At 38.3% G+C, this 22,847-nt stretch overlaps 2 protein-coding genes across 2 annotated transcripts in view; both read right to left on the reverse strand.

Annotated features, from left to right (window-relative positions):
- Positions 1–13,349, reverse strand: part of LOC117310195 (dedicator of cytokinesis protein 11-like) — a 73,297-nt gene extending 59,948 nt beyond the window's left edge. Inside the window, exons 1-7 of the mRNA XM_033849295.2 lie at positions 13,344–13,349; positions 12,444–12,590; positions 9,031–9,114; positions 5,277–5,388; positions 4,733–4,771; positions 2,908–3,086; positions 2,387–2,498 (exon numbers count right to left, since the gene is read on the reverse strand). Coding sequence (XP_033705186.2) covers positions 2,387–2,498; positions 2,908–3,086; positions 4,733–4,771; positions 5,277–5,388; positions 9,031–9,114; positions 12,444–12,590; positions 13,344–13,349 — 679 coding nt within the window. The remainder of the gene's footprint in view (positions 1–2,386; positions 2,499–2,907; positions 3,087–4,732; positions 4,772–5,276; positions 5,389–9,030; positions 9,115–12,443; positions 12,591–13,343) is intronic.
- A 110-nt stretch (positions 13,350–13,459) lies between these two features.
- Positions 13,460–22,826, reverse strand: LOC117310416 (dedicator of cytokinesis protein 11-like). The gene is made up of 5 exons (XM_073799342.1): positions 22,753–22,826; positions 16,575–16,693; positions 14,705–14,774; positions 14,498–14,623; positions 13,460–13,566 (listed from the first exon to the last, which is right to left on the reverse strand). Exons 2-5 carry the CDS (start codon positions 16,679–16,681, stop codon positions 13,468–13,470), a joined length of 402 nt encoding a protein of 133 aa, XP_073655443.1. The 5' UTR covers positions 16,682–16,693; positions 22,753–22,826; the 3' UTR covers positions 13,460–13,467.
- Between the last annotated feature and the right edge of the window lie 21 nt (positions 22,827–22,847).

A 22,847-nucleotide genomic window follows, 5' to 3' on the forward strand; every position in this document is an offset into this window, starting at 1 on the left:
GATAAGCCACAAGGTGAGACCCAGAGTTTCATTTTGGGGTCTACAATAAAGAGAAAAGCCAGGGTACAGCCAGGAAGAAGGAAGTAGCTTTCCCTCTTCCTCTCTCTTAAGGAGACTGCTTTTCTTTTCCAAGAGAACAGTCTTGCTGTCAATTCAGACTGTGTAATTGATAACCCCTGACTCTGATACGCTTCTCATAATATAATATACGAAGCAATAAGACCTACACAAAAGTTGGGCAAATGACTAAGACTTTGAAACAGTGAATTATTGCCAGTTAATAAATTTAAGCTACAGAGAAGGAAACTCATTATTCAGAATCCCTGTACTTTGATATGAAAGTGTAGGGTCTACCATCTTTTTGCTGAAATTAAGTTGCTACTGTTTATGAGTCAACAAAAAGCCCAAAAAACTGAAAGCCAAGAGAAGACCTAAAGGGCGTGGACTGTAAGAGTTCAACATTTAAATGCATATAGAGTAACAAAAGTGAAATATTTACTGGACTTGACAAGGTAACTAGAATACATTCATTGAGAAGGACCAAGAAGCAGATATTTTTTGGAATAAAATGAATATGACTTTACAGATACCATGCAGCATGACATTACATTTACAAAAGATAAAGAGGAGATGTGACTGTATGCTAGTCATTAAAAATTTGCTTTTAAAAATCAAAAAGCAAGAACAGAAGAAGGAAAAACCTAATTAACAAAGATCAAATATTTAGCAAGCAAGGTCAACATTTACAAGACGAGGGGGAACTATGAAGTTCTCAAGAAACAACGCAGTTATGGTTTTACCCATGACATGAAAAAAGCAGCCAGTGGCTTGTCACTGGTTAACACTGTATGTGGCATGTGGGTGTGTGTGCACATGTGTACTGGGGTGGAGGAGAGGAGAACTAGTCAACGATGCATCTCCCTCTCCTCCTTCCTTCTCTCTCTCCCCCTACCACCCTCCTTCTTACTTTCCCTGGGCTGTGGTGGTATTCAACTACTTTTTCCTTTTTCTTTCCAGTTTTTTGTTTTCCATGTTGCCTCTTGGGCCTTAAAAAAAAAAAAGACAAATTTATTGAGTGAATTCATGTGCCATAAAACTCACCCATTTAAATAGTGCCCAATACAGTAGTTTATGGTACATTTAAAAACTTATAAAACCACCACAGTTTTAGAATATTTTCATCACCCTAAAAAAAAAAACCCATACATATTAGGAGTCACTTTATATACTCCCCCATTTTTCACCTTGTGGGGAGACAAAAACAGTGAGCTGTGGCTGTAGTTATTAACTGATCCATTATCTCCTGGAATGAAATACCACCAGGGTTGAAAATGATTTCCCTTTACTGTTTTCTTTCCCCAAACATGGAGGCTTATCACATAGCCTCAATAATCTTTGATGTTTACTCTAAATCATACATTCTTAGAACTTGAAGATTCTAGTTATTTAAACCTGTTTTATTAATATACTTTAGAATTAACCATTCATATCTAGCTTTTGATTTGTTTCAATGTTTCTAGTGAGTTAACTATCAACTTATTTTATGTTTTTATATGCTGCATTATTACAAAAAAAGATTTAATATTTACTAAAAATGAAATAAAAAATAGAAAATAAGTAAAATTTAACTACTGTATTATGATGATCAGAACCCAGGTGCTTTTACGTTCTTCATTCCTGCTTACTTTTTTTTTTTTTGAGCAAAAACAGAAAAGGAAGAAAGGGGAGGGAATTGTGTAAACAAATGTGGTATTGGGAATAAGATAACCTTCTGATTTTACTTCCAGAGGACATGCAGTTTATGAAAATCCTTTGGTTATAGTTTATCATATAAGGTAAAGAGGAAATGGTAATACTAGTTAATAATACAATTATACACCAAGGAAAAAAGAACAGAGCCTGGAAAAGAACCTGACACCATGCAAAACTGTATAATGGTACTGCAAAAGATAACAACGACATTCCTTACCCTCAAAGAACCCTTCCTGTCTTTTTGTTTGCTTCTGATTTTCCAAATCCTGGGTCAAATAAAAGCTAAAGTGTTAACTGTGACACTGGTTATTGTTATTTTTTTCTGTTTACGTTGGTCATTTAATGCATTATATGCTCTGCATGAAAAAAATGTTTAGCACTTCTAAAACTATTGCCTCACTTTAGAAACTAATTTTTAAATCAAAAAAAAGTTATTTCAAAGAATCAAACTTGTATGACCGAAATGAACCTATTTTAAGTTAAAATATAGGAACATTCTAAGGTCAGAGTCTTCAAAGTTCTGTTTCTAATGTGCATGTGTTCTACATGCAGATGATGGTCAAATATTTGTTGCATGAACTTGTAAACCTGTGAGGGTGGAGTACAGTCCACGACTAATATGCTGGTAACTCACCTTCAGAAATCATTTTTACTATATACAAATAGCACATCAAGAGGCTTCTGATTTCATACTGATCCAATCGGTTATACTGAGATACACTACTCCTTGCAGAACTGTGCCGAGTCTGTAATACAAAGATAGGACTTTTGTGAAACAGTATTGGTACTGTAGCTTCCCATAGCCTTTAACTCAATAACAGATATATTTAAGGATATATATTAAGGTGTGTATTTGAAAGAGTGCACATGGCTATAATCGTATAAGAATTTTTTTAAAAAATTCTAGTTTATGTAACAAATCATGAAGCAGTTGTGCTGTTCTTTAGACATGATTTGAAAAACCAGTGTTGTTCTTCAACAGTTATCTGAACAGTATTTTTAAAACCTAATCGTTTGAAACGGAAACAAAACGTATTTGTAAAAATAACTTCATCAATCCTCCTGTTATGTTCCTTACTGAAAACTTCACCTTGAACATAAAATCTTCTTAGAAACTAACTAATGTGATACTGATGATGATACGAACATCCTTACCTTTTGTTGGTATCGAGTGTCAAATGCATGTTTTATCAAAAGATTCTTTATGACAGAGATAGCTGTATATCTGATATCATAATTGTCTTGAAGAGCAATGGAGGTTTCCCTCAGAAGTAGACCAACCAAGAAGTGATGCTTGCAATACTCATCTGATAAACTGTATTCAAGATTTGAATCTGCAGTATAATGAAATTTAAAACCCATTTATAAAAATATTCAAAAATTAACATTAAAGCACTATATTTATTACTTAGTCATATGTGATCATGCTAGCAAGAACTATATTGTTATTATTAACAAATATGAACAATTCTTTTATCATATAGAATAAGCATGCAAAATTTTACAAGATACGAGCACTCATCATTGGGGCTAGATGATAGCCTTAATGATAATTTCAGTTGGTAAGATAGTTCCTAGAATTCTTTCTTTTTCGAGATGCTTTTCAAATCTTAGAAATCTTAGGGTAAAATCTAGAATGAAAGAATACTGTATTTGGCAATGTTTTAACACATTTCTTCATATCTGAAGAGATTTAGTTACAACTACAAATTGGAGTAACTCTCTACAGCAATACTTGATTCACTTATCTGTTTATATTTGTAAAGTAGGAAAAGGAAGAGAAACTAGACAACTGAATCACTGTAACAGTATTAACTATTGACTGTTTTAGTAAATGTTATATATTGGCCCCAATACAATGAGGTACAAGAACAATAAGAAAAACAGCCTCATCTCACTCAAATTCATCACATGAATACAAACCTTTTATTTCATAAAATTACCACTTCAAACTATTTCTTTCACTTCCTTTTAGATCCTCAGTCCATTTTAAATCCCAGCTGCTAATATCCTGGTTGGGACTTGCCTTATAAACTGATTGGGTCACAATCAGAAGACACTGTGACCAAGTTTAGTAATTTCTATGGTAAATTTCTACTATCTTTATCTCCTCTACCGTACCCTTTAATTTTAGTTAGGCCATAAAGCTGAAGGATATGTTTTCCATTTCTTTTCTGGCCTCTTCAGCACTTAATATAATGATATATATTCAGTTAGGACTTAATAAATGCTAAATCAGATTTAATCCTCATCCCTTCTTTTCCCTGAATTCCTCAAGCCATCAATAAATACTGGGGGAAGTATCAGAGCTATACATGCTCAGAAGCTAATAAGGGAGCAGCTGAATAGGGGTGCTTGGGTTTTTAAATATTTTTTCTCCATTTTCACTGGCTGGCATTCAAGCACTGAAACTGGTGCTCAGCAGCTACCTTCCTAGAGACCAAGGTAGCTGATATTCTTTCTGCCATTGGTCATGCTCTTTTGTGAATCCCAACCACTTTCTATGCACAAGAACCAGTACGGACTAACCCAGGTGGCCTTATCTGGGTCGACTTTACAATGGTAGTAAGGTTTTTTGCTTCAGGGGTTTGAATAAATCGAATCAGGTAGTTTCAGCCAACCTCCAAAACTATGGCCAAGCAGTCATTAAGCAGGGTCAGAGAGAAGGGAGGCAAGCCTGGCAGAGATGAGACACACTTAAAGAACAGCTACCCTCTAGCCCCCATGCTAGCTTGAGCCAAAACTTGTTTTCTGAGGACGGTGTTTTAAAGTTGATTCTTCTAGCAATCAACACTCAAGCTGATTTTAAGAGTTAACAAATACACCACCTCCTAGGTTTTCTGGGTACATTAACTAAAGCCTCATCTTGGCTAGGGAGGATTTAAAAAGCAAAGAAAGCCCCCATCCATCTTAGCCATTCATGAAATCAATTGTTTTTAGAGACAGCAAACTACTTTAGAGTGAACCGAGTTAAACCTACCTACTGAAGTCAAACGGTCCACCGCAAATGAAAAAAAATCTAATTAATATATGAAAAGAAAAGGGACAAATAAAAAACATAGTAACATAAGAATAGTGCTACACAACAAAGCATTCAATAAAACTAGCAATGGAGATAACTGAAGGCATTTCCTCAATTTAATACATACATATCACTATTTTACTCTGTCTTTATACTTCTCTTTTGATGTTCCAGTCAGCAGAAATGTATTTATATGGTTTTTTTTCTTAATTCAGTCTCACATAAGAGTCCAAACAGTACTACAGAGAGCAATTTAACTGGTATCTGACATCTGTGTTTAAGCAGCAATCTATGTAACACACCTAATTTCTTCATTCTATGAATACTACCACTGACACTATGAAGGAAATGCCGAGTACCATTAACGAACCTATCTTCAGATAGTAACAATTCTGACATTACCTTTAGATTGACTGGTTTAACTAGAAAACGTTATACTATACTAGCGCTAGCCAAAAACAGGAAAACACAATCCCTAATGATGGAAAACACAAATACATACCTTGAACTCGCTGAAGTTTAGGTTTTGCAAATGCCATTGGCAAATTCAGAGGAATGTAATGTTCGTGATTGCAAACTGTTTGCAGAAATTCAAACTTGTATTCAGCCAGGACCTAAACACAAAGAAATTATACAAGAACTCCTACTTAGTAGTCATTTACTATTTTAGTAATTAAATACAGTGCATTAATTTTCAAAACAGAAGTGTTTAGTATTTTAGGCATACCTTAAAATGTGACCTGTGCAGTAAAGAGTTAACATAGCAGGTCTAAGACTGCTCACCTTAAAAAGACCTGCTTGCATGGTTGGTCATTGGCTGGCATTTGGGAAATTGGATTTTTTTTAATTCTATATGTTTCAGGTATACAACATTATAATTTGACATCTGTATACACTACAAAGTGATCATCACCACAAGTCTAGTTGCCATCCATCAGCATACAGTTTACACCCCCTTCACCATTCTGCCCACCCCCCAACCTCTTCCCGTCTGGTAATCATTAATCTGTTCTCTGTATCTATGAGTTTGTTTTGGGTTTTTTTTTTGTTCATTTCTCTTTTTAGATTCCACATGTGAGCGAAATCATATGGTATTTGTCTTTCCATCTGACTTATTTCACTTAGCATAATACTTTTAAGGTCCATCCACATTGTAAAATGGCAGGATTTCATTCTTTTTTGTTTGAGTAGTATTCCATTTTATATATATACACATACAAAGACACACACACACTTACACACATATATACCACATCTTCTTTATCCATTCATCCATCAATGGGCATTTAGGTTATTTCCATATCTTGGCGACTGTAAGTGATGCCACAGTGAACATAGGGGTGCATATCATTTTGAATTAGTGTTTTAATGTTCTTTGGATAGATACCCAGAAGTGGAAAAGTTGGGTCATATTATGGTAGTTCTATTCCTAATTTTTTGAGGAATCTCCATTCTGTTTTCCACAGTGGCTACACCAATTCACAGTCCCACAAACAGTGTACGAGGGTTCCCATTTCTCCACATCCTCTCTAACATTTGTTATTTCTTGTCTTTTCAATAATAGCCATTCTAACAGATTACGAGGTGATGTCTCATTGTGGTTTTGATCTGTGTTTCCCAATTAGTGATGCTGAACATCTTTCCATGTGCTGTTGGCCATCTGTATGTCTTCTTTAGAAAAATGTCTATTCAGATCCTCTGCCCATTCTTAAATCAGATTGTTTTTGTTGTTGTTGAATTGTATTAGTTCATTATATATTTTGGATATTAACCCCTTGATGGAGATATGATTTGCAAATATCTTCTCCCATTTAGTAGGCTGCCTTTTCATTTTGATGATGGTTTCCATCACTGTGTAAAAGCTTTTTAGTTTGATGCAGTCCCATTTGCTTATTTTTGCTTTTGTTTCCTTTGCCTTTGGAGTCAGATCCACAAAAATATCACTAAGATGGATGTCAATAAGGCTACTGCCTACGTCTTCTTCTAGGAATTTTATGATTTCAGGTCTTACATTCAAGTCTTTACTCCATTTTGAGTTAATTTTTGTGTTATGATGTAAGAGAGCGGTCTAGTTTCATTCTTTTACATGTGGCTGTCTAGTTTTCCCAACACCTTTCATTGAAGAGACTGTCTTTTCTCCATTGTATGTGCTTTGCTCCTTTGTTGTAACTTAATTGTTCATATATGTATGGGTTTATTTCTGGGCTCTCAGTTTTGTTCTGCTCATCTGTGTATCTGTTTTTATGCCAGTCCCATACTGTTTTGATTATGATAGCTTTGTAGTATAGTTTGGAATCAGGGAGCATGATACCTCCAGTTCTGTTCTTTCTCAGACTGTTTTGGCTATTCAGGATCTTTTGTGGTTTTATACAAAATTTTAGAATTATTTGTTCTAGTTCTGTGAAATATACCACTGGAATTTTGATAGGGAATACACTGAATCTGTAGATTGCTTTGGGTTGTATGAACATTTTAACAATATTAATTCTTCCAATCCATGATTATGGAATATTTCCATTTATTTGTGGCTTCTTCATTTTCTTTCATCAGTGTCTTATAGTTTTCTGTGTACAGGTCTTTCACCTCCTTGGTTAAACTTATTCCTAGGTATTTTATTCTTTTTGATGCAATTGTAAGTGGGATTGTTTTCTTAATTTCGCTGATAGTTTGTTATTAGTGTATAGAAATACCACAGATTTCTGTATGCTGATTTTGTATCATACAACATTACTGAATTCATTTATTAGTTCTAACAGAGTTTTGGTGTAGTCTTTAGGGTTTTCTGTATGTATTATCATGTCATCTGCAAATAGCGACAGTTTTACTTCTTTTCCAATCTGGATGCCTTTTATTTCTTTTTGTCGCCTAATTTCTGTGGGCATCCTTGTCTTGTTCCTGATTTTTTTTTTTTTTTTTTTTGGCTGCGTTGGATCTTTGTTGCTGCGTGCGGGCTTTCTCTAGTTGCAGCAAGCAGGCGCTACTCTTCGTTGTGGTGCACGGGCTTCTCATTGCAGTGGCTTCTCTTGTTGCGGAGCACAGGCTCTAGGCACACGGGCTTCAGTAGTTGTGGCACGTGGGCTCAGTAGTTGTGGCTCACGGGCTCTAGAGTACAGGCTCAGTAGTCGTGGCACATGGGCTTAGTTGCTCCACGGCATGTGGAATCTTCCTGGGCCAGGGATCGAACCCATGTCCCCTGCATTGGCAGGCAGATTCTTAACTACTGTGCCACCAGGGAAGCCCCTTGTTCCTGATCTTAGAGGAAAAGCTTTCAGTTTTTCACTGTTGAGTATGACATTAGCTATGGGTTTGTCATATATGGACTTTATTATGTTAAGTTATGTTCCCTCTATACTCACTGTTGAGAGTTTTTATCATAAATGGATGTCGAATTTTAGCAAATGCTTCTTCTGCATCTATTGAGATGACCATATGATTTTTATCCTTCATTTTATTAATGTGATGAATCGGGTTGACTGATTTGTGGATGTTGACCCATCCTTGTATCCCTGGATTAAATCCCACTTGATCATGTTGTATGACACTTTTAATGTATTGTTGAATTCAGTTTGCTAATATTTTGTTGAGGATTTTTGAGTCTATGTTCATCAAAGATATTGGCCTGTGATTTTCTGTTTTGTGGTGTGGGAAATTAGATCTTGAAACAAACATTTCCTACATGATAAGACTGTGCCTTCTGTGCCAACCTGTTCAGCAGTGTGCAAACCATGTGATTTATGGTGAACATCTGCCTTCCTATCCTTTCCAAGACTCTGGAAATTTTGACCAGCCTCAAATACATAACTAGCCCCCAACAAAACCCCTAAGCCCTGAGTCTCAAATGGGCTTCCCTAAAGAGAAATGTTGCACGCACGTGGCTCAATTTTCACTGCTGGAGAGAGGATGTGCTCTATGTGACCCTTCACAGGAGGGAGGGCACTCAGGAAGCCTACATGTAGATTGCCAAGGACCCCACTTGATGTCTTTTCCCCTTATTGATCCAACTGAGCATCCTTTTTGTGTCACTGTAATGAATCTTAGCCATGAGTACGTCCTGTGAGTCATTCTAGTGAACCATCAAACACGGAGTAGTATTGGGGACCCCCAAAACACTATCCATTATTCCCTGCTTTGAGGTATAACTCTAGTCAAAGCACCTAAATGAAAATAGCAGTTCCAAATCCTCCAGAGGAGAATGTCACCATTGTTCTCACACTCTAATGTCTGACACCCACTGCAGTTATGTCCTTATAACTTACCTTAGGATCTTTGGGGCTGAATCCAGATATATAGTCATTTATCAAATTGAAAACAAATCCTCTATCCATTAGTGTCAGACAGCGCTATAGAAACCAAATCAAAATGAACAGTTAGTTACATAATTCTAAAGGTCTGTCAAGTTTTTAAAATTCAAAAAGTTTTAAATTTTTTCCACATTAAGGGGATGACATTCTCACTTTTACAGATAATAGAAAAACTTTCAGAGATTTAGGTGACCTTAAAGAGATAAAATGGGACTTCCCTGGTGGCACAATGGTTAAGAATCTGCCTGCCAATGCAGGGGACACGGGTTCGATCCCTGGTCTGGGAAGATCCCACATGCTGCGGAGCAACTAAGCCCGTGTGCCACAACTACTGAGCCTGCACTATAGAGCCTGCAAGTCACAATTACTGAGCCAGCGTGCCACAACTACTGAAGCCTGCACGCCTAGAGCCCGTGCTCCACAACAAGAAGCCACCACAATGAGAAGCATGCACACCGCAACTAGAGAGAGCCTGAGCACAGCAATGAAGACCCAATGCAGCCAAAAATAAATAAATTTATTTTTTTAAAAAAGAGAGAGATAAAGGGCAAATGACTTATCATTGGAATTGGGACTCAACTGTATAATTTTCAAACTAAGATATATATACATATATATATATACACACACAAATACATGTATACATATATATACACATATATGTATATAAACATATACACATAATTATTGATATGTAATCTATTAGCTATACTGCCTCATTTTGGTTAACTCTCAAAGCTCAAAGTGAACTGGAGGGTGGTTAGTGGGGCTTACCTATGTGAACATTTCAGGCCAAAAGTGAAGTTTTTCTTTGGGTCCTGTGAAGTCTTGGCCTACAAAACATTCTTCCTCTGTGACAACCCTACTAGTTGTTCATATGTTCCTGCTATCGCTCTCCTGGTTAAGGCTTTCATTACCTTGCAACTGCACAACTGCAGTTATCCTCCAAACCTGTCTTCCTGCCACTAATCTTTCCATCCAACTGCTTCCAGATTAATCTCTAAGTCCTAGCCCTAATCATGTCACCTTTCTTCCCAAAAGCTTTCAACAGTTTCCTATTGCCTCTAATATAATTTCAAACTCCTTAGCTTGGCATTCAAGGGCACTCACAATCTTGTCCCAACCTACTTTTCCAGTTTTATTTCCCAATACAGCTCATCTACTTATTACCCGTTGAAGATGCACTGTGCATTCCCACCTCTGGGTCTCTGCTCATGCCAGGTCTAGCTAGCAATTCTATCACTGCTTCTACATAATCCTGCCCATTCTTCAATGATGAAGCCCATTTTCATTAACCACCTTGGTCTACAGGGCCCTTTAAACACTTTATACTAGCTTGTATTTTCCTTATTATTTTCCTGTTTTTACCTAGAGAGGACAATAGGAATGATCTCTTTTTCTTATGTTCTCCATGGTACCTACAGTAACCCTGTGAAATAGAAGGAACTCAATATTTGATTAATCAGCCATTTGCATCTCACTTCTCATCTCTCCTTTCAACTTCCACTGCCTCATGACCTCTCACCTGGATTAATGAGGTAGGCTTATATTTATCTGTTCATCCAAAAACATTTTGAGGATCTACTGTGTTTGAAACAAAGCATTACATTCTAGAGAAATACAAAGGTGAATAAGATATGGTCTTTAGTCTTGTCTAATGGTAAAGACAAATAAACAAATAATTAAAATACAGCACAATAAAAAGTTATACAAGTATGTAAAGGACGGGTAAACAACAGAAGGGGTGATCAGCCCTGTGTGGGAAGGTTAGGAAAGAGTTGAGCCTAAAAGATGAATGGACTCTGCCAGGCAGACAAGGGGGAAAGACTGGTCTTCTAACTGGTTGCCTTGACTCTGGCTTTTTCCTCACCTCTTCCAAAATCTTTGGTATATAGATAGCTCCATGGCACATAGCTCCGAATCTAAATCCCTTAGCCTGACATTCAAGGCCTTTCATCATCTGGCATCAGATGGTCTTTCCAGCTCTACCTCCACACATCCTAAACTCTGCACAATGACTTTCTTGCTCCTCCCCGAACAATTCTTGAATGCATATATCTCATCTTTGCTCATGAATCCTCTACCTGAAACACGCTCAACCCTGTCTTGGGGAACTATTCTTCTAGTCTCTGTTCATACTACCTGGTCCTAATCCCTCCCTTTCTTGTTTTCTGATTGTATTTTGTTTGTATTTTCAGTATAGCAGTCATCACACTTGATCTTGTACATGTATTTGAATATAATTACAGAGATAGCCTCTCACATCTTTGGATTCTCACATAGAAGACAGACAAATGTTTGTTGACTTGAATGAGGTAAATACTGCTACTAAATCGACTATGTTCTATTCCGTTTACATAGCAAACTTTAAGTTTAAACTCCATGGAAGAAACGGAGATTTTATATTTCAAATAGTCTCATCTTTACTTTAAAAAGATATGTGGATGTTTGGTTTTTAATACACAAAAGGGCTCATGTAATAGTGTTAAAACTTTGTTTTAATTCTGGTAAACAGAGGTCTTACATCAGAAAATCATGCTCTGGAGATCTGAAACCTAGTTGTGAATTTTTAATAAGAAAACAAGGGTATGTGAGATACTAAAACTGCTTGGGTCGATTATTGACTATGAGGTTCTTAAGATAAGGTTGAGACATGCTGAAAGGCTGTGAGAAGATGGGGAGTGGAGAGAAGTAAAAACTAAGTGCCTTACAAATCCATGCCCCTTCTCTGCAGCAAATCAAATATTATTATTACCCACTTTCTAGAACAATCGCATTCCAGCATTGCCCCTTACATATGGAGAATAAAAATACAACAACGAGAAATGTGCTATCTTTCATAAATATAGGAGTTTCTGATATCTCTCAAGATAGTCTCATTGACCAAACTCAACCATTTTCATTTACATGTATTAGCAACAAGTAGATGGTGATTATATTAGCAATGTGTAGACTGTGCCTTTAGTTCAAGAGTTACAAACTCAGAGGCCAACAGGGTCAGAGAACCTATTTAAATGTATAAAGAGTGTCGGGGTATATTAAGGAGTGGTGGGGTTTGTGGCAACATAGAAAGTACATGCCCCACCTAAAGGCATTCAAATTAATATTTCTGAGAAACACCATGTAAAACCAGCAAGACGTGCCTTCTGGTTAAGCCACCTATGTGGGACCTCTGGTTTAAATAATTAACCATTGGGGGTGGGGGATCAAACATGGCTGTTTAACTGAATTGATGGATTAACTCAGTCAAAAGTTTCTCCAGCAGCCTAGCTGAGTCTCTAGAAAGTAGGTAATTTTTTTTCTTTGGCTTTAAAGACCATATTGATGAAGAATAATTCCTTACCATGTTCTGGCTGCCTTTAACTCACCTTCAGGAAGCTAGCCAAACTATAATTGACGTTTCTGGACTCATCAGGAATCTCTGCATAGTGAATAGTCACGTGAGGAATTACTGCAAGAAACAATGAATGTAAGACATGATGATACGCCTCAGAAAATCTCTGGCCTATGGGAAGCTTAAATTAAATAGGCATAGAAAAAAGAGTTGCAAAAGATCTAAATCAATTGCTGTTTTTATTTTCAGACACATTCTGTACAAAAATGTGTTTTTAACTGGAGTTTAATTTTTCTCCCAACTTAAAAATTACATGGCTAGTTCAGTGTATACTTTAGATCATTATAGGAACTATCTGGACATCTAATACCATAACTGACTGAAATCATGAACAAGAGTAGGTCATTCTGACCCGACTTTGGAATCGTGCTCCTGAGATACAGACACATCCATTTTTCATTCCATGTTTTTCCTGACAAACAAAGTATACATGTATCCATGCATCTCAATTTTAGTAAACCTGCTCTGTGAAGATTCTGATAAACATGATAAGTATGAGGTGAATATTTTTTACTTCACAAATCTTAGCTTTCAATTCCTATAGCTAAGAAAATTTCTTTGTACTTTCGAAAGAGTTTAAAAATATGACTAAATGTATACAGCACATGCCAGGAACACATGTATTATTAAATAAAGTGTTTTTAACTTTGTACATGCCTTCGACCTTTCTAAGAGAATGGTTCTTTCTTATTTGGTACTTGTTCTTCTTCCAAATGAATGTTCTGACATAGACATTTTAAAACCACAAGACAAAGGGAAAGCTTCAAAGATAATACATTTAACATGGCAAATACCTCACAGGAAACAATCTATGTGGAAGAGTCTCTGACGATTAGACTTTGGAAACAAATGAACTGTCAGATTTTTGCAATACATCCATTGTTTGTTTGCTTGTTTTCAGCAAAATTGAAAAGCTAAGGGCTAAGAGCCCTTAAAATATAAAAGAGGATTTGCATGTCATGGCTACCTGTGAATAAGATTAGCCTTCTTTGTCTATGTTAAATATTATTCTTGAGCCTACTTACCTTAATTTTATTCTCTTCCAACAAGTATGTGGCCATAGACTTTGCAATAATTTCAAAGAAAAACCATGAGTACTAAAATAAACAAATCAATCATTAACAGTTACCCAAATCCTTGAAGCTTAGCAGAGGTTGACAAATCACTATGGATTTTGTCTCTGAACTTTAGTAACATTTTAAAGTGATTGCAATTGTCCAAGTCCCACAGGATACCTTCAAATTGTGTTGGCAAAAAGGTAGTAGTATACCTTAGGGCTGGCTGGTGATGTACAAAGGCTGTTTGGTGGGAATGTTTAACTCAGTGGGGAGGGGTGTTTTATCAATGACACTGCTTTGATTTGCCTGCATGTGGTGATAAGAGCAAACCAACTTTTAGTCTACTTTAGTATTGCTTTTAAATTCTCTATAGACAGTGAATTGTATTATGGCCTGCACCCAGTGGGGGACCCAACCCTGCCCTTGGTACAACACTGGGGCCAGCCCAAGTAGCAGAGGTGTTTGTGTAAATGTAATTTGAAGGGTACAGAGAAGCCTCAAGCAGATACATCCCAAAATACCCAAAATTGAAATTCTACCATTATTAACAGGAATAGTAAAAACATGACAATAATAAGAGCCACCATTTGAGTGCCTACTATGTGCCAGAAACAACATGTTAAATGCTTTGCTTATATTTTAGAAATGAGGAAGTGGAGGCTCAGGACTGCTAAATAACAGGCTCCAGGTCACAGAACTATTATGCAGTGAATAGAGGATTCTAGCCCAGGTCTATCTCCTCCAAAATTCTTTCTATTACACATTCGACTGTGGGCAGGATGGGGTGGGAAGGGTGAAGGGAATGAAGGAGGTTCTGTGGAGAACTTGGGGGAAAAGGATGTGTAGGTAAAGTGGTGAGGAAAAGGAAAGTCACATGAGGAAACGATGAAAGACTAGAAGTGAAATGGGAGGGTATCAAACAAGCATATCTCTGGCTGCTTTTCTTGCCTGCCGTGTCCTGTGCCCTTACCTTTAGCAGTTTGTTTATTGCTAAAAAGTCTGCAGACTGTTTCAATACTGCTATCATTGTAGTAGCCAGAGTTTCATGTATCAGCTGGGCCTGAGGAGTACTGGGTTTTTCAGGTCGGAAGCTATACTACAATCAAAGAAAACGAGCTGTGAGACAAAATTCTCTCAGAAGACAAACTGCTCAGAAAGAAAGCTTTACTCCACAAACCTTTATGAAGGATCTTAAATAATTATCCAAGCCTTCTTCATGGCACTTTGATACAATATGTAAGAGAACCCTGAAACAACATTCACAAAAGTCAGCATGTCAGGCTACAATTAACCACTATAGTTTGATTGTTCGATAAAACCATCATACTTAACCCTAAAAATACCTAATACTGCCTAAATAATTAAAGGTGAGATGATTGCATTAAATGTCATCTTAGTTTGGGTCTAACAGAGATTTCAGCATCTAACATGCTCAGGGTCTTGTAAAATATGTTTCCTGGTTCAAAAGACGGATATTTTATTTTGGCAACCCAGATATTTCATCTCCTTTCTAAACCACATTTGAAGTATGGTCATAACTACCATATAGTAAAAAAAAAAAAAAAAAAAAAACCTTCAGTAAGGTAAATATTGAAATCCCCTCTAGTGAGAATAAAAGGAAAAGAATAGAAAAAAATGTTAAGCATGACAACAGATGGGGGAAAAGGGAAGGGAGAGACAGAGCAGGTATAATGATATGAACTAAAATTGGAAGTAAACCTAAGATTCATAGAAAGTTTTAAAATTATGAGACCAGCAGTGGTTCTCCAACTTTAGCGTGCCTCAGAAACACCTGGAGGGTAAAGTGCTCACCCCTCTCCCAGAGTTTCTGATTTTTTAGGTCTGGGGTGAAGTTCAATGATTAGCATTTTTAATAAGCTCCTAGGTGATATTGATGCTGCTGGTCTGGGAACCACATTTTGAGAACAACTGGACTAGAATAATGCTTTTTAAATTTGCAACCAGACTATGCCCAGCAGCAGAGAAGAGCAAACAGTATGGAGGTGTGTGGTGCTTCAGCCCTGAGGCTCCAGAGAGGCTCAACAGAAGTGGCAACAGCAGAAGCAGCAAAGCCAGAAAGAGCCAGCACTGAGCTCACAATTTTTTGGAAAACTCCTGTTTTAATTTCAAAATACAGGTGCATTTTGCATCCTACTCTACAATATATCCTTGTTTGTTTTCATATAAAAAGAACACTCCATTATTCTTTCGAGTACAATTTGATGGCCTAGGGCAACTCTGTCCAATGTGAGAGCCGCTCGTCACAAGTGGCGATTAAATGAATTAAAATTAACTACGATTAACACTTCAGTTCCTGGGCTTCCCTGGTGGCGCAGTGGTTGAGAGTCCGCCTGCCGATGCAGGGGACACGGGTTCGTGCCCCGGTCTGGGAGGATCCCACATGCCGCGGAGCGGCTGGGCCCGTGAGCCATGGCCGCTGGGCCTGCGCGTCCGGAGCCTGTGCTCCGCAACAGGAGAGGCCACAGCGGTGAGAGGCCCGCGTACCACAAGGAAAAACAAAACAAAACAAAACAAAAACTTCAGTTCCTCAGTTACACTAGCCACATTTCAAGTGCTCAACAGCTAAATGTGGCTAATGGCCACCATATTGGAAAGCACAGGTATAGAACATTTCCACGACTGGAGAAAGTTGTATTGGACAAGACTGGTCAAGGGCAATGGTTCTCAAACTCCCTTGCATTAGGGAATCATCAGGGAAACTTAAAAAAAAAATACTGATTGAGAGTTCCACCTTCAGAGATTCTGGTTTAATTGGTATGAAGTATGGTCCGGGAACAGACATTTTTAAAAGTTTCTAACATGCAGCAGCTTTAGAACCTCTGGTTGAGGAAGTTTATCCTATGGTTTCTGGTATCACCTGTCCCTGGGGATATAAGTCCCCTGGTATGAGAAGTATGAAACTAGAGAAAACTGATATTAGATTTCTGACTTTGGGGTTCTCATTTGGAAGATAAATTTATATTTCAAATGAAGAAATGCAAAAGGAAACAAAAGTTGCTTCTTGGTATTATGACACTGAAACTCACATGGTGCAGTTGATAGGCACGTCATCTTCATGGGTCATATTTGTGAGGACTCGGAAGAGTTGCATAAGAATTACAGGTAGAAACTGTATCATGACTTGGATCTCCATGGCATGCAAACACTAAAATAAGTCATTATTAGTTATGAAAATAAACCAAAATATGATATAACTTGCAAAGGTGAAACAACAAAAAATTAAGTAATGAAAACTACATTCACTAGAATATAAGCTCACTTTAAACATGAGCTTCAGGGGATAGGGGACTTTGTCAGTTACTTTAGCCACATCTCTATTTTGGCACTCAGATTCTGTTAGTTCATTTAATATTAAATGCTCTATTGAAGATAAGTATAACTGGGATCAACAGGTTTTGGAATAAAGACAACAGACTCTTGGTAAACCAACACTTAATCGGGGCGAGGAGCAGGCATGTTTGGAGGTAATGGAGACGGGCCTACCAGCCCTCAAGTTCGTGTGTTTTACAGGGGCAAGTGGGCCATTACTTTGTGGCGAGAAGCTACATGGGATTCAATAAAGTGTGTTTCTATATATAATTGGCTTTACACTAGCACCATCCACAAGCTGAGACAGTTCTGCATTCTAACATCTCACAATACATTTTTTCAAAGTGCTAACACTCATCTCTACTGATCAGTATCTTGACATCAAAAAGAAGAAATATGTCCGTGTATATACAGAAATGATACAAGCAGCTAAATATGTAAAATGTCTTTCTTCTTACTTCCCTTCTCTCCGCATTCATTTATTCACTCATTCATTCACTCACTCATTTAGTCAACTGGCCAACCAAAAAAACCTCACTGAGCACCTTCTACACCAATTCAATATTTAGCGCCCTGGGAAATACAGACACGGGTAAAACAAGTCTCTGTACTAAGGAACTCAGCATTTATCTTTCATAGGCTCCCTTACTCTTGCTCTATGTTGCCATCCTTACTCTCAGCATCCCTTTTCAGGCTTTTCTCATCTATATTTGAATCATCTCAACAGTGACCTCTGAGATTTCCGGGCAGCCTCTCTTCAATCAGATGCATAAGGCAAGAAACTGAGCTCAGGGAACCCATGGTCTATCCTTCAGGTTTTTCCTTCCTTTTGCCCTCTCTCTTCTATCCTTACAGCCATCGCCTTTTTTCAGAACTCTAACCTATAACCAAAATAGTCTAATAATTTTCTAGTAGGTCTATGTACACTTTCTCCTCACTCCCAATATGTCTCTCATTTCCAAAACTTAATCCTCCTCAAATAGGGGTTACATCAGGCCACCTTGTGCCACCAACAAGAATCTTTTGATGCTTCCCCATGACCTAGGGCAGTGGTTCTCAACCAGAGACCATGTGCCACAACCCAACCCCAATGTCCGGAGACGTTTTTGAGCTGTCACAATTGGTGGGGGTGCTACTGACATCTAGAGGATAGGCCAGAGATGCTTCTAAACACCCTCCAGTGAACAGGACAGCCCTTTACAACAAAGACTTATCCTGCCCCAAATGTCAATAGTGCCAAGTTTGAGAAACTCTGACCCAGGTATTAAGTCTAAGTTACTTAAGACCCAGCTTACACTCTTAACCTTAACACTCATCATTCTTCACGAGGCCACACTGGTGTCTTGACTGCTCCTTGAATATATCAATGCACTGCTACCTTTGTTCACACTTTGTAGCCAAATCCTCGCCACCCTTCCCAGTCAAGTTCAAACCCCCAGTTCAGTGAAGCCATTCATTCACTCATTCAACAAAGGCATACTGAATGAACTTTCAATTGCCAAGCACATCAAAAAAACATGGTTCCTACCATCAAGAAGTTCACAGACTGTGTGGGGAAAACACATGGAACTAAATCACTGCGATACAAACACTAAACAGTACAACAGCGGTATATACAAGGCGTACAGAGGAAGAAGCAGCCGAGTCTGCCAGTGAGGAGGGAATGTCATATGAGGCTTCAGAAAGGAGGAAGGTTCAAGGATCGTAAGTAGGATCACATCAAGTAGAAAAGAGAGACGGACCTTCCATGCAGAAGTGATCTCCCTGCACCAGTACTGTTCCTCTGGAATTTATTCTCCACACAGCAGCCAGAGGGTTCTTTTGGAAAGGCAAATTCCACAATGTCATTTCCCTCTGCTACAAACAAAATCAACCACCATGAACAAAAAGTTGTGAAGGGCTCCCCGTCCTACATGTACCCTGCCTATCACTCCCCACTCATCTGAGGCCATCCTCCTGCTTTGCTGCTCAATGTGCTCTAGCTACGTTGTCTTTGTTTTTCTTCTTTCCACACATCCCACTGCAAAGTGTTTACACCTGCTGCAATATTCTGTCATCCTTTTACACAGCTTTATCACCTATGGCTGTCTTCCTCCCATCAGCTTCTTTTCAGCTTGAAATGGTGTCATCTCCTAGACAGGCCTTCCCTGACAAGTCCATCTTGACTGCACTCCTGGTCATGCTAGAGCCCATTAACCTGTTCTATTTTCTTCACAGCACTCATCCCTATGTAATGTGACTTGCTTATATATAATCTCTCTACCCCAACTAGAGTAGGTATGTTGTCTAACTCGTTCCCATTATAGTCCCAGCATCCAGTACAATATGTGACCCATAGTAGGTTCTCAATAAATATTTGAGGGATGACTGAATAAATGAATAAAATAAGGAACCAAAGGGATAAAGATGGGAACCCTCTAGTCTCAGTGGTTCCTCGGTTTTGTGAACTCTTAGCATTTATACCCTGTATCACGCATTTGACATTTAACTACATATTGCTTTGGACTATCATTTGTACTACTGACTTATATTGTCATTTGACTTAAGTGGATCCTGTCTCTCTGACTGGTTGTAAGATTCCTATAGACAATGAGCCTAAGTTATTCTTCTCTGCAAGCCCCACAGCATCTAGGAAAATACTGAACACATAATAAGGGCTCAACATGTAGATGGTAAAATGAAGTGATGAAACACTGTCATTTACAAGGACAACAGGTAGCAAGGTTTGATAGAAAGAAAACAGGACTAGGAGTCAAGAGACACATCAAGAGACAGGCTTGGCTCAGCTCTGCTAGTAACCAGAATGACCACAGGCAAATCACTCTCCTCGGGCCTCAGTTTCCTCATCTGTAAAACAACATCGCTAAAGATCCCTTTCAGCGCTAACATTCCATACAGGAGTTTGGCTCTTTCTATAATCACATGACATTTCATTCACTGCCACTAGAGGGCAAGCATAGGTCACATAAATATCAGAAATTCCACACCCTTAAAAACGCAAATATGAGTACTTTCTTTTTCCTCCATTCTAAGAATACCAGTATAGGAAAATAGTGTTCTGTTCAATTCTGTTAAAACTTTTACAAAGCTTCCCCACTGGAAGAAAAAGACAATGATCTCAACAGACAATGCATTCATACGTAGAGTGGGAGTTCTAGACATTACCCAAGAAAAGGATTTGAAGTTAGATGACTACTATACTTCTTAATGATAATTAAGAATCGTAGCCACCATTTATCGGCTACCTCCCTGATTCTACCCTTCCAACAATATATTTTCTGTATGGTAGGCAGAATGATACTTTACAACCAAAGTCACATCATGTGACTCCTCTGTTCAACGCTTTCCATCTCATTCAGGGTACAATTCCAACTCTCATCATGGCTTAGGAGGCCTGACCTGACCAGCAACCCAGCCACCTTTCCAATGTGAGGGCAAATCATTCTGTGTGCCAGACACACTGGAACTCCGGCTGTTCCTTGAGCACACCAAGCAAGCTCCTCAGGGCCTTTGCCCTTGCTATTGCCAGCTCTCCCCCAGAATTCCACATAGTTGGCACCCTCCTTTCCTTTAGGTCTCTGTCAAACATCACTTTACTGGAGAGCTCTTCTCTGACACTTTATCTAAAAGAGGGACTCATCACTCCTACTCCCCTGCACTATGTTTTGGTTTTCTTTATAGCACTTATTACCACCTGACATGACAAACACAGTCGGCCCTCCGTATCCACACGTTCTGCATCTGTGGATACGGAGAGCTGACTGCAAGGGACTTGAGCATCTTTGGACTTTGATATCTATGGAGGGTCCTGGAACCAATCCTCCGAGGATACAGAGGGACCACTGTGTGTGTGTGTGTGTGTGTGTGTGTGTGTGTGTGTGTGTGCATTTGTTTATGTGTTTATTGTCCATCTGTCTCCACAACAAAGTAAGCTCCTTGAAAGCAGGGATACTGTTTGTTTTTTTCATTTATCCTCCCAATGTTTAGAATGAAGCCTGGCCCATAGGATGCACTCAAGAAAAAAGTGTGGAATGAATGAATACTATATAGCAGATGCTTTATCTCACTGAGGCCTCGTAACCACCCTACAAGTGGGTTGTTTTTTTTGTTTTGTTTTTTAACATCTTTATTGGAGTATAATTGCTTTACAATGGTGTGTTAGTTTCTGCTGTATAACAAAGGGTATCAGCTATACATACACATCTATCCCCATATCTCTTCCCTCTTACGTCTCCCTCCCACCCTCCCTATCCCACCCCTCTAGGTGGTCACAAAGCACCGAGCTGATCTACCTTTGCTATGCGGCTGCTTCCCACTAGCTATCTATTTTATATTTGGTAGTGTATATATGTCCATGGCACTCTCTCACTTCATCCCAGCTTACCCTTCCCCCTCCCCGTGTCCTCAAGTCCATTCTCTAGTAGGTCTGCGTCTTTATTCCCGTCTTGCCCCTAGGTTCTTCATGACCATTTTTTCTTTTTTTTTTTTAGATTGCATATATATGTCTTAGCATATGGTATTTGTTCTTCTCTTTCTGACTTACTTCACTCTGTATGACAGTCTCTAGGTCCATCAAGCTCACTAAAAATAAAACAATTTCGTTTCTTTTTATGGCTGAGTAATATTCCACTGTATATATGTGCCACATCTTCTTTATCCATTCATCTGTCAATGGACACTTAGGTTGCTTCCATGTCCTGGCTATTGTAAATAGAGCTGCAATGAACATTGTGGTCCATGACTCTTTTTGAATTATGGTTTTCTCAGGGCATATGCCCAGTAGTGGGACTGCTGGGTTGTATGGTAGTTCTATTTGTAGTTGTTTGAGGAACCTCCATACTGTTCTCCATAGTGGCTGTATCAATTTACGTTCCCACCAACAGTGCAAGAGGGTTCTCTTTTCTCAACACCCTCTCCAGCATTTATTGTTTGTAGAGTTTTTGATGATGGCCATTCTGACTGGTATTAGGTGATACCTCATTGTAGTTTTGATTTGCATTTCTCTCATAACTACAAGTAGGTTTTTATCTTTATGTGAGAGAAGAAGAAACAAAGGCTTGGAGAAGTTAAGTAAGTTGGTCAAGGTCAATCAATCAAAGAGCTAATAAGTGACATACCTGGGACACAAATTCAGTTTGTGATTCCAGAACCCATACGTGTATTACCTCATGTCATACTACCTCTCTGAAAGAAATGAACCTTTTCATTTCCTAAGAATATCATTCACTATTAACATATGCCTAAAGGGAAATCCTGTAGAGGCTTCATTTAAAATAAAAATGCTTGACTGGCCATGGCTGATCTACTGAAAAGAAAAGTCACTGTTAGCTGGGTCCCATGACGTGCACCCTGTCCCACCCCATTAGGAATAAATGAGGTCTTGGATTCTCAATACATTTGATAAAATATGGCGTTACTTATGACTCCCTCCTATGCAACATGCAGAAACTAGGTTCTCTCTTTTTAGCTGACCCTTCTGATAATCTTTCACCTATGAACACAGGAATCATTTCACATTTCATTCCAAGCAAAAGTGACTCCATTTCTCCTGGCCCTTTTCCCCAAATTTTTTCCACCTTTACCAGGCCATCGGCAAGATGAGAAAAGGCCTGGAAAAATCAATTTACGGAACTGAAATAAACATTTTCATGAGATTTTCAAAAATATGTCAACGAATTCTGGCTAAAACATTTTCTTCCTAATGTAGCAATTCTGCGGTCTGCTTCTAAACAGCCCTTTGATGGAAAAGCACATAATAGAAAGTGTTCTCTTGAGGATACACAGCCAAAAGTATTTTTAAAGGGTTCGTTTGATATTTTTTCCCCCACGTCAAAAAATGTGGCAACCGAACGACATGAAAAACAAACCTTTCACAGAAAGCTACTGTTCATTTACCTTTAAATATTTAATGAGCTCCCCTGGAACTTCATTCGAGCCTGACTGAATCAGCTGGCAATGATGGAAGAACTTGTACACATGTAGATCCTGAA

The sequence above is a fragment of the Tursiops truncatus genome, chromosome X, assembly GCF_011762595.2.
Source record: "Tursiops truncatus isolate mTurTru1 chromosome X, mTurTru1.mat.Y, whole genome shotgun sequence".
Classification (NCBI taxonomy): Eukaryota; Metazoa; Chordata; class Mammalia; order Artiodactyla; family Delphinidae; genus Tursiops; species Tursiops truncatus.